Here is a 12,054-nt window from a genome sequence, read left to right as displayed (position 1 = left end):
ATACCCACCCATCATATATTCATAAATACTAGCAGTGTTTATGAAAATCAGATTGGCAAACCTGTGCAAAGTTAACAGCATCTATGTTGTAACTGCAGTGCTAAATGGTGCATTTTCTAGTATATGCTCACTGTCTTGGAGATGATACTGAAGTGTATATTAGGTTCCCAACCAAACAAGATGTGATAAGTGCTAATATTTGCCTAATATATTTTAGTGACTGTGCTTATATACTAATTTGATTCTGTTCATATGAAGTACATATTGCAGTTGTACTTCCGTTTTGTTTCACAGAGTCCTTGCTGCATTTCTACCATGGCTGTTTTAGAGATGCTACTTCATATCTCACTGAAAATAGTAAGACTTGAATACTGTAAAAGTGAGCATGTCTATAAGTGTTCTCTTATTTGCTTGTTAACAGATTCTTTTAACAGTGTTTTTTTTTTTTTGTGCGTGTGACGTTGTCTAGATGACTCTGTTGCAGTTCTGTTATTATTCAGATGATCTACTACTTAGAAAATGCATCAGCATATTATATAGTGTTGTGTTTTTCTTAAAGTTCCCTAAATGAGAATAGTTGCTTTCTCATTCTGTGATTTCTCAGGAATTCACACAACAGTTGTTATTGATGCTTATCTTTTGTACAGTAATCTTTGTCTGGACACGTCCAACAATATTATCAAAATGTAATGATAAATGATAATTCTTGTTAATTATAGGCAAAGAGATGTCACCTATATTTTGGAGTTCACCAAGTGAGGGTATTAGATATTATTGTTGTTGTTATTGTTGTTATTATTATCCTTTAAGGGTATTAGTATTATAAAAAAACTTAGTTGGAGGGATAAATTTATAAAGTTATCGTTTTACATTTGTAAATATTCCAAGTTTTTAATTATGTTTTGTAGCCTATGGATTCACTAGAACTCAATTACTACTAATGTGTTTGTAGAAATTTAATTGTTACTGGGTTGCTCTTGAAAGTAATGTCTCCTATTTATTTCTGTTGTAATGACAACAAAGATCACAATAATGCTATTTGACAGAGCAAATTCTCAGCTACAAAACAAGATTTTTTCACAGTCACCATCATGACAATATTAGCTATGCATTTTTGACAACAATGAAAAAAAGTTTGCGTGCCGTGTTTCTAAAAATTTTCATGGCTGTCTGGAACGTGGCCAGACTTCCATGTCTCTGTTGCCACTGCTGAACTCACCACCCACCACCTTACTGTGTTCACACCCACTGTTTAGTTTCCAGAAATATTTGGTAAGTGTCAGTGAATGTCAGTGGCTGCCATTTTATCTGCATAGAGGAATTCAATTCCACACCTTTACTTCATATATGCTTCCATGTCAGATGCCATTCTGTTGGATAGTAACAAAATGTGATGGAACGCTGGTGGGAAAGCTCCATCTCTACTGCCATACCATCAACATCTGCCTCTGATGTTATGGGCCAACATAATAAAATAGGAGGCATTACTTTCAAAACAGACAAAGTGTATTGTGTGATGCAATACACACCAAACTTTCCTTACTTTACTTGTGGTTTTTAAGGTTTGCTGTTATCACAGACAAAACCAATTTGTCAGAAGATGTGCTTCGTATGTCCAAAGATGCATTTCAGGAAAGAGAATTACATTACACGTATGCAAATTAAGAAAAGCTTTTATCTTTATTTTCAGTCAGTTCTAGTTAAAAAAAAAAACAAAAACAAAACAAAAAAACCTAGAAGTTTACAGTCTGTGTTTTACAAATATTTTACATTTTGACACTTATCAGCTAAAGAGCTAAGTAAATATTGACTAGAAAGTGTTGATGCAGTAATGAAAATCTATTTCAGAGCAGTTAGAGCCTTAGAAATTGAAAGACATTCCCTTTTGAAAATTAATTGTTCTGTAGATACAAAAGTATGTGGTATTTTATCTGTAACTTCTGTTGTTTATAAGGCAATTGGCAGAAAAACAAATGAAAATAAGAGTTTGTTATCTTCAATAAAACTATTTGAACACAGTTGTTTAACAGAACTTATTGTTGTCCTTTTCTTAATTTCTCTCTATTGTTTGCTTTGCACAGGAAGGAGTTACAGGAGCTGCAGAATCTTTACAAACAAAACATTGCACATACAGCACAGCAGGCTCTACTGATACAGCAGCTTCAGACTCTTAATACTGACACACAAAAAGTACTGAAGGAACAGGAAGATGTGCACACAACTGAAGCAATATCGTATCAAAAAGTATGTTTTATGATCACAAGGTTCACATTACTACCTGTGCAGTATGAATAGTACAGTAAGGAATCAAAGCACTGTGTAGTGGTGTGTCCTTTGGAACTCAGGATCTTTGTTTACCAAAATATGTTTGTTGGAGTAACAGGGTTTCTTGGCCTAATTATATTCCAGCACCTATGGTCTCTTCTTTATATTGAATTAATGATTTACTTACAACTGAACAGATATGGAAGAAATGAGAAGCATATCGCCTTCTCTGTATAACTTCAGTTATCTAGATTTTTTTATCTTCTTTCCTAGAGGCTTCAATTAGGGTTTTAACACAGTCTCAAGGGTTAAATTTACTCTGTATAATAGCAGTTTTGCCAGTACAGCAGTTGGGGAAAGACTTCATCCTTTCCTGTGAAAAATATTTTGCTAGCATAAGTTACTTTTATATGGAAAATTGATAGGTATGCTGGCACTGCCAGAGGCCAAGTCTCTTCTAACCTAGGTTTAGCTCAAAATACATGGCTGCTTCATAAAGCTGGCTCACAGCAGAACTTAAGGCTTCTGCTTACTTAGTGATAAAAGAAGAGTAAGAATACTGTAGTATTGAAGACAAGCCAGTGATTTCAACTCACAGATAACCCTAAAATCTATTATTTTAGGATGTCTGAATTCATTTTTTTCCCCCAACATAGAGGACTGATAGGAGTAAGGTTTACATCTTAAGCTAGGAGAAGACAACCCAAGTATTCTGATAAATGACTGTTGTGGTACTGGTGGGCGGACTGTCTTTTTGCATTTATCAAAACATTTAATATGCTTTGAAAAAATCTTCTTTGTTTAAAAAAATAAAAATATGCCACAAAAAAGTGAGCTCCTTAAATCAGAGCATAATAGATCTTCCAATTTGTTTGTCAAATTCAGTCAAGAGAACTTTGGAAAAAGAAGTTTTTGCTTTACCGTAACATCCTGTTATATACTTCTAACTAGTAAATTGTATAAAATATCAAACTATAATTTCTTCAAAGGAACATGCAGTTCCGAAGTGGTAAGATCTTTTGAAGTCACAAGAGACATTTGGAAAACTCAGCATCTATAAAAATGATACAAATACCTGTTTTTTCATTGAATGAGAAAGGCAAACAGTTGTGGACAAATGTGTGTTCTGTTTGTTTTCTCTGTGTTATTAATATGCTGGCTGCAACAGCTAGATAAGGATGTGTTAGCTACTCCATAGACATTCACAAAGGAATATTTTCCAACCGTTCCAAATGGCAGTGAGCCTATCAGCGGGTACGTCCTATGATATATTGTCCCTTACAGCAAGATCAATGACCTCTCCGTTAATGGTCAGATAGGCAGTACATGCTATAGCTGAGGCTGTGTGGCTGGCTGACATACTCCAAGTTCATTGTCACAGTCTTGGCATTTAGGAACAACTGCTCTTTGCACCGATGTTGATGTGAGTAGTATGAAGCAGTAGACAGAGTAAAGAAAACATCTTTCTGTTTAACCGAAATCAAGGTCATGAACTTGCACTGGATTATGTATAAATCCACTGAGGACTACAATTCTCTTCCAAGTCAAGCTATAGTGGGCAACATATATGTGAAGATCTGTTATCTGTTTCAAGTTACATTGACTTGACGTACAGATACCTTTTCCTTTTCTTTTTAAAATTTATTTTAATACAGACTTTAAGGGTGCCATGTTCTACAATAACTCTTTTATGCTATAACATCTATGGAAACAAATTGATATCTGTTTCATATTATGGCTATAGTTCTCATTCTCAAGGATAGGGAATATTTTTCTAAAATGCATAGCATCTGTTTTAGTGGTCCCACATACTCAGGGGACTTCATTCCTGTGCTGGTTTTAATGAGACTCAATAGATTTGTCCTCACTGACAATTTCAAGGTGGAGATACTTCAATCAATACTAAGGATAATAAGACAAGAAGAGATTCTGAACTCCTTAGCTAGCTTATCCCAGTTTTCTGGAATTTACAATTTAGGGCCTTTGTTTGTATAATGCAGCAATTTCTCTTGATCCAATGTAGCCTTAAGGATCTCTGTTAATTGTGCTGATTAAAAATCTCTTTGTGAAAAGCCCTTTTAGTGAGATGGAAATATTATTTGTCGTTAAATAGGAAATGCACTGAAACTTAGCCCCTGAAACAACAAATAGAGAATATTGTGGTTTTGGTACAGTAGGTACATACAATGAAGAAAAGTAATGCTCAGTAGTAGATTTTTGGGTAATTAGAAAACAGATTTTTTCAGTTGTGAGGCATCACAAAAATTTGCATTGAGTCTCTCGAAGGTAGATGAAAAGAGTATAGCATCAGATGCATCATCAGATGCATTTTCAGATGTTGTAGTTAATTTTGTGCCTGCAGTTGACTTTGCCAGTTGTTTACATGTAGTTCGTCTAGGGAAATAGTTTGCTTTCCTTTAAATCGAAGAAATTATAATCAGAATGTCAAGTTGTTGGCTTTGCTAGCTTGAGGTTAAATTTCACCACTAACAGTCTTTTTCAGGACTGCAGGAACACTTAAGCATAGTTAAAAAATCACACATATATATTTATTTTTATTCAAATAGTGTTGAATCCACAAAATAAAAACTAAAATAAAAAACATATATAAATATTAGTAATAACAATTTGTTCCATGAGTTGGAACAAAATAAATTTGTTTTCTCACACAGGATAAGAGCTGAGGGTTGAACAGTTTTCTCATCAAACCTCACATCTTATTAGCAATCGTGTGAGGTGTAACTACTCACTTTTTTGAAGTCCATGTTTCACTCTCTTCTCTGAAAATTACTATTTCTGATATAAATAATGCATAGTATTTTTTGTCTTTTTTTTTCCTAGTCAATGTTCTTTTTCTGATCCTCTAATCTTTTACACATTGTCACCGCTACACATGAATTTCTGCGTTTTTTTTAAGTGTTTGACCTATTTGACCATAGTATTCGATTTTATGTGTTCAAGAATGCACTTACTGCTGTGTGGCTATCTAAACCAGCTGCAAAATGAGCAGAAAATACCTGCATAATCCCATACCAAAGTTTTAAGCATGTATTAAATCCTAGTCTTTTCATTTTTGGCCAAGCTGAAATCTGGACACTTTTCTCTGAGCAGTAGATAAATTTATTTATTTTTATTTAATTTTGATTGTGAAATTTCCTGATGTTAAACACTTTCTGTTTAATCTCACTCCTGTAAGCTAGTGCATTGATGTTATTTGAAAAAATGTATATAACTCAGTGTAAAAAGAGTAATTGTTGTTTTCAAAGCAGGGAAGACCGGAAAAGTTTAAGCAAGTAAAATGATATGCTATTAGTCTTGTCCTGACTTATACTTACTACCAAAATTATGCATTAGCTACACTCGTGGACGTGGCTGCCAGCTAAAAAAAAGCGAAATATTTTTGATGTTCTCCATTCATCTTACTAGGATGCTACCTTTCAGATACTGTAATTATGACCACTTAAGTGCTGCTAGACATAAAACCAGCAAATTGTCATTTCAGTATGATCTAGCTAATGAGCTTATATAGCTATTGCTGGAAGTAACTGTGTCTTGATGTTCCATATATTTGGAAAGACATTATCTAAAAATGCATGTTTTTGATAAGTGAACTGTTTGTTTTCCTGTGAAATACTTACTTATTTCCACAATCAATTGCCTAATCGTGAACTTCAGTTTCCAGAGATGATGAAACTCTTAAATAATAAGAAAAATTCAGTAGGCATAGAAATTTCGATGTAAAGTTCCATTTTTTAAGGCTGAATACTCAGTGAAATTATCAATGTATCTGGGCATAGAATTAATTTTGCCTAGGAGACATGATTTCTAATCTGTTTTGGGAATACGCAAGATGTAATTACTTTGTCCTTTGGGAGTCATTAGGAGTAGAAGATGATAGGAAGAAGGAAAGGAATGAGGTTCATTGTTTCCAAATCTCCTACAGAGCGATAGGTAGACAGTTTCCAAATCTAATAGATTCTTTTTCCAAAGGTTTTGAATTCTATGCTATGTAAGCTGACAAAGTGTATCATTTAAGTAAAGGCAACACTACAAAGACCAAAATGAAGAGTAATGTTTTTATTTGTAAAACAACTGCCATTAAAAAATATTGATAGACTCTATGTTTCTGATTTTAATATTTAATTAGTTTCTTTTGGGTGAATGGCAGAAATGGGCTTTCCAAACTGCTCGCTGCAGAAGTGCATGCCTTGCACAGGTTATTTCATGGTAGAATAAATAAAGGGAAATTCTTTATTGGAGAAAAAGAGCTTTCAAAGAACTGCAATGAAAGAAGTGAGGAATGTAGGTTTGTGTAGTAAACCTATATACTTTCCCTCAGTATGCAAACTGCTGTTTATTCAGCTACAGGTTTAGTTTTCAAGTTGTTTTTTTTTCTTTAATAAAAATGTGATTTTGTTTTTAAGGCCTCATATCTTTATATTAAAAATGTTTAAGTGGAGGGATGGAATAGACGTTTTCTTATTCTCATGAAATAAGGTTACTCTTGTAAGCCACATGGCACATAGTGCTTGTTATTACTTCAGTGTAGTTCTAGAAATTGTTAATGCATATGGAATCTCCTATGAAGTAACTGCAGAATATTTGCGATATTCTGGTTTCATTAAGAACTGTCGAACAGCCACAGGGATAACACCTTCTAATAGCAATTCTGGGTTTTATAGCTTGTATGAAAAATTTCTCACAGAATGATTATTTAAACAGCTATTTTTCAGTTCATACAAAATGCTGTGGACATTAGTGGATTCAGTATATTGCTATCCAACAGATATTAAAAATGTATATTTTTAAAATATCAAAATATTCTACACAAGACAAGGATGTTATTTGTATTCTCAATCCTTTAATGTCACTCCCAGGAAAGATGCTTTGTTTTTTTTCCCAGCTTCTATTAAGTGATATTTTTTTCTTCCTACATTTTATATAACGTATTAAAAAAAAAAAAAAAGGTAAATCTTGATTTTTAGGTACCTATTTTTGTTAGTAAATGCCATAAAAAAGTACTTGAAACTGCTAATATTCTGATGTAATGTGCACATATGTGGAAAAACTTGTTTGAAACCTAGTTTGTTGCAATCACTGTTTTCCACTGTTTAGAGCATGCTATGATGCAGGTGGACTTGAAATAAGAAATGATTGTCCTAAGAGAAGGTGATCTTTGCATCCAAGTTACTTAAATTATACTCCCCCTCCTTCTGTTCTTACGCTGTCTGTTCTTATTTCTGCCTTCACTGATGTTATTTTTAATCTCTTTTTTTTTTTTTTTTTCCCTCTTACAGCTTTATAATGAATTGACTTTGTGTTTTGAAACTTTAAAAACAAATGAAATTCAGCTGCAGCAAAGGTATGCCTCTCTTCAGGATCAGTTACTTGGAAAAGATCAGAAGATTTATCAGTTACAGGAACAGCTTCAGCAGGCTCACAATGCTTTAAATATGTTACATCAGAATTCTTCTCATGACTTACAGGTGAGACCACTTCTGGAATAATGCAAGTTATTTCTTCTTGTTTTAAATTAAGCTTCTGGACAAAGCAGTTTTATAGGAAATTGCAGAGGGTTTTATTGGTCTGTTTTTTAAGGAAAAAATGTACTATTGTGTGTCTGCTATTATATGATTTTCTGCTTTTGCTAACAGTATTTTGCAAGTAAATTGTATCTGCCCTAGGAAAAAAACTGAATAATAGTGTCTATATTCAACCAAACTCTTATTTCTTTGCTCTAACAAAGCTATGAAATACACCAAAAATAAAAATGAAACAAAAATGCTTGGGAAAAAAAAAGGTGAAATTTTTGCATTTTCTCTGTGAAAATGAAATGTATCGGTCTTCATTTGTTGTTTTGTTCCTGACCATGGAAATAAACTTTAGATTATAAAGAAAATATTTTGGTAGAAAGATAGATTTGTTTAAAAATCTCTAAGGGTTAGTGTACCATTTGGAACTACTATAATGAATCTTTCACTAATATGCTTCCAGCTTTGTAATTTGCTGGATCTTACACTTACACTTGACATTTTCCAAAGGCCATTTTATGACTTAAGAAGAAGCAGTATTGCCAGCAACACTGGGGAAGTGATTGTCCTTCTGTAGGGAGCACTCCTGAGACCACACCTTGAGTAACCTATTTGGTTTTGTCCCCTCAGTACTAGGAAGATGTTGAGTTGCAGGAATGTGGTCAGAAAAGAGCACTGAAGCTGGTGAAGGGACTAGAAAATGAGAGTTATGGGGAACAGCTGATGGAATTGGGGTTGTTCAGTCTGGAGGAAAATGAGGGGAGAGTTCATCACTCTGTAAGGACAGCCTGAGAATAGGTTGCAACAAGGAGGGTGTTGGTCTCTTTATTCAAGTGACTAGTGATAAGGTGTGAAAGGATAGCCCCAGTTTGCACCAGGATAGGTTTAGATTGGACACTGGGAGGAATTTCTTCATGGAAAAGGTGATTTTGAGTTTTGGAACCGGTTGCCCAGGGAAGTGGTAGTTACCATCCCTGGAAGTTGTTCAATAGACACATGAACATAGCACTTAGAAACCTGATTTAATAATGGATTTGGCAGTGTTAGCTTGACAGTTGGACTTGATGATCTTTAAGGTCTTTTCCAACCTAAATAATTATGTGATTCTATGATTCTGTGCAAAGATCTTCCCACAATGATATTGTAATCTCTTTTTCTTGATTTCTTCAATTTTTTTCAATGAAATATACTTGCATATTTTGTAGTTACTAGTGTATTTGGGAGAGCAGGGAAACTACTGAGGGTGATATGTTTGTTAAATGCAAAACAGCTTGGATAGGTAATGTAGATCTGTAACCAAAGACTGTATTCATGAGCACAAAGAAGCCTAGATTATAAAAATGCATATTGTTTAATTCTTAAAAGTTTATGTTAGTAACAATCTACTTTAAAGCAAAAGAAAATGATATCTCCTGGATTTGTTCTTAATGGTCATTCTAGAGTTATTCTAATTTTATCCAAAGTATTAATTGTTTAAGATTCCTTATCTTAAGATTCTTAACCTCTTTTTTATAAGATTTTTAAACTTCCTCTTTATTTGATCATTCTGTTTTACAAATGTTAAAATGGATAAAGTGGAAGTCATTCTTTGTTCACCTTTTTGGTACATCCTTTTTGTTTCTTTTAGAATGCTTTGGAAGTTGTTTTCTTGAAACTTTAGAAATATAACTCATTTGAAGAAGTTTTTGCAGTTTGTCAGTTGTCTAACTTGGATATTGCCTCAAAGATAATTACAGTCAGATTGTGTCCCAAGTGGATCTGGAGTAAATCTTTGGCATTAGCTTTTGTCTGTATTATTTTGAATAGTTTAGTAATGTTAGCAAATTTTATTGCTAACAAGGATCTTGTTTACTTCTTTAAAGAACTTCAGGAAATTTCTGAGTAATAAAGAATATTCTACAGGCTAACAACGGCCTACAATCATCAGCTCTACTTTACATTTCATTTCCTTCAGATGTTTTAAATGAGTCAAATCTAGTGTTTCTTAATTGTTACTGTAAGCTTTGTTGATTAATCTGTGCCTTCTTGTGGTGGCTTCTGAACTTGAAGTATGTTAACTAGTACGGACTGTGTAAATTAGAATCCAGATATGGAGCATTCCTAACTAGCTTAGTGGTGAATATAGATGCAAGTGTATTTTGCTTGTCTGTCCTCCTCTTGGCTCTGTGGTATGTTTTTATTTGGGTCATGTATCAGCATGTATCAGCAGTATCTCTGGCACTCTCCTTGGTCCCAGTATGTTTGAAATAGTGTACTTGTCATTACTGTTTAGAGAAACTACACCAAAAATTTGCTCCTGTCTGTGAATGTAGGTTCAGTCTGTCTGTCTGCAGAAACAGTTGAGCTTTATGTGATCTGTCACAAGCTCAGTCAGATACTTACCAGTGGTAACAAAAGGAGACATTTGTAGAATCATTTGAGTTGGAAGAGTCCATTAAAGGTCATCTCATCCAATCCAGCCTGCCATGGGCAGCATTGCCACCCACAAGACTGGATTGCTCCATTCAACGTGGACTTGATGACTTCCAGCAACAGGGCATTCGCAGCTTCTCTGGGCAACTTCTCTGGGCAACTATTCCAGTGCCTCATCACCTGTGTAGTGAAAAATTTCTTCATTATATCTAATCTAAACTTCCCCCTTTTAGCTTAAAACTGTTTCTCTTTGTCCTGTTACTATGAGACTGTGTAAAAAGTCTCTCTCCATCTTTCTTATAAGCTTCCCTTAAGAACTGAAGGACTGCAGAGAGGTTTTCCTATGGCCTTTCCTTCTGCAGGCTGAACAATCCCAACTCCTTTAGCCTTTCTTTGAGAAAAGGTGCTCCAGCTCTTCCACTGTTTTTTTTTTGCCCTTCTGTGTACTTGCTATGATGAGAAGTATATGTGCTTATATAGTAAGCTAAAGGTAGTGTACAAACTGTCTTTTTTTCAGTAGATAACTCTTAATCCAGGCTGAGATGGAGATAATGATTAGTGTTACAAAAGCTGCATCATCATAGGGGAATGATGCATAGTAACTAATTGTGGTTACTAAACAATATATGTTTAGCATACTTAATGTTTTGTCTTAATTATAATTCTTTCATTCCGCTATAACAAATATTCCAAATTGTGTTCTGACTGAAATGCATGAGTATGCCTTTCTGAAAAGTGTTGTAATATTCTTTGTTGACTGCATTTTGATGACAGACAAATATTGTAATAGTAATAAAATTACTCAGTCTACCGTTTTGCTTAAATGTTGGAAAGATAGTGACTATTGTGTGCTTACACAGCTGTAGTTTCTACAAGGGAAAAAAAAAAAAGTTATGATCTATCATTAATTCTGGGACCTGTTAGATTTAGCAGACTTCGTAACTGCTGTCTCTTGATTGCAGCATCAATGGAACAGGGTGAATTTGGAGTTGAGGTGCTTTAAGAGGAAACCAAAGTAATGTATGCATCTACCAACTTTTCTTCTTACTGTTTTTTGAAAACAATTCTTCTTAAATGAAATTGGAAAATTGGATTAAATTGCAGTTACATTTCTATCATAAAGTACTGATTTTTTGAGCATGTTGAGATTAGTGGCTTGCTGAACATTTTTTTAAACATGCTGTCTCTGTCAGCAGTACTAGTACACCTTCATCAGATTTTCACTAACCAAGAAGGTTATAGATCAGTGTAATGTAAGAAAGCTCTTTTTTTTTTTTTTTTTTTTCTCTTGATATTTTTATTTTTCTTACTGTTGAAATTATAATTTAGTCTGGAAAAAAAATAGATTTTATATCATCAGACTTCATATCCAGACTATCTCAGTTCCCATTTATTAAGGGTAATAATTACTGGTTTTCCATGATTATTTCACTAATTTCAGTTTATTAGGTATATTTCACACATACTGATTTTGATTGAAGTGGTAAAAAGAAAAAAATCAATTTGAGTAATTCTCTTTTATTTTAGTTGTTCTCTATTTTGCCCAGCATACTTAGTATTGCAATATTAATATTTTGAGGATTAATTTTCTATTTCTTCCTACTGGCGCAGTATATCAAGAGGATAATATCATGCTTGAAGTATGTTGCTGTAAATTTTGTTTTATAAATTGGGAACATTTTAGTTACGAAAACAAATTTGTAACAAAATGCTTTTAGTGTTACACTTGCTTAGGTGTACTTTATCTGTTTAATTTGTTTGTCTAAGAAGTTTGTCTTTCATCTCCTATAGGACAAAGCTTTCCATAACATATCTTCCATTTTTTTGAACTATTCAGTTAATTATG

The 12,054-nt window shown here is 33.7% G+C and overlaps 1 protein-coding gene across 6 annotated transcripts in view; it reads left to right on the top strand.

The window, feature by feature from the left end:
* The window catches only part of CNTLN (centlein), a 185,966-nt gene that overhangs the window by 57,599 nt on the left and 116,313 nt on the right, over positions 1–12,054 (top strand). For all 6 annotated transcript variants that reach the window (XM_090130664.1, XM_090130661.1, XM_090130662.1 and 3 more), the window contains 2 exons: positions 2,082–2,244; positions 7,563–7,751. In XM_090130664.1, coding sequence (XP_089986790.1) covers positions 2,082–2,244; positions 7,563–7,751 — 352 coding nt within the window. The remainder of the gene's footprint in view (positions 1–2,081; positions 2,245–7,562; positions 7,752–12,054) is intronic.

Source organism: Phasianus colchicus, chromosome Z (assembly GCF_987193195.1).
Source record: "Phasianus colchicus chromosome Z, bPhaCol1.hap1.1, whole genome shotgun sequence".
Taxonomy (NCBI): Eukaryota; Metazoa; Chordata; class Aves; order Galliformes; family Phasianidae; genus Phasianus; species Phasianus colchicus.
The sequence above is the reverse complement of the archived record's forward strand: the minus strand, read 5'-3'. Positions and strand labels throughout refer to the sequence as shown.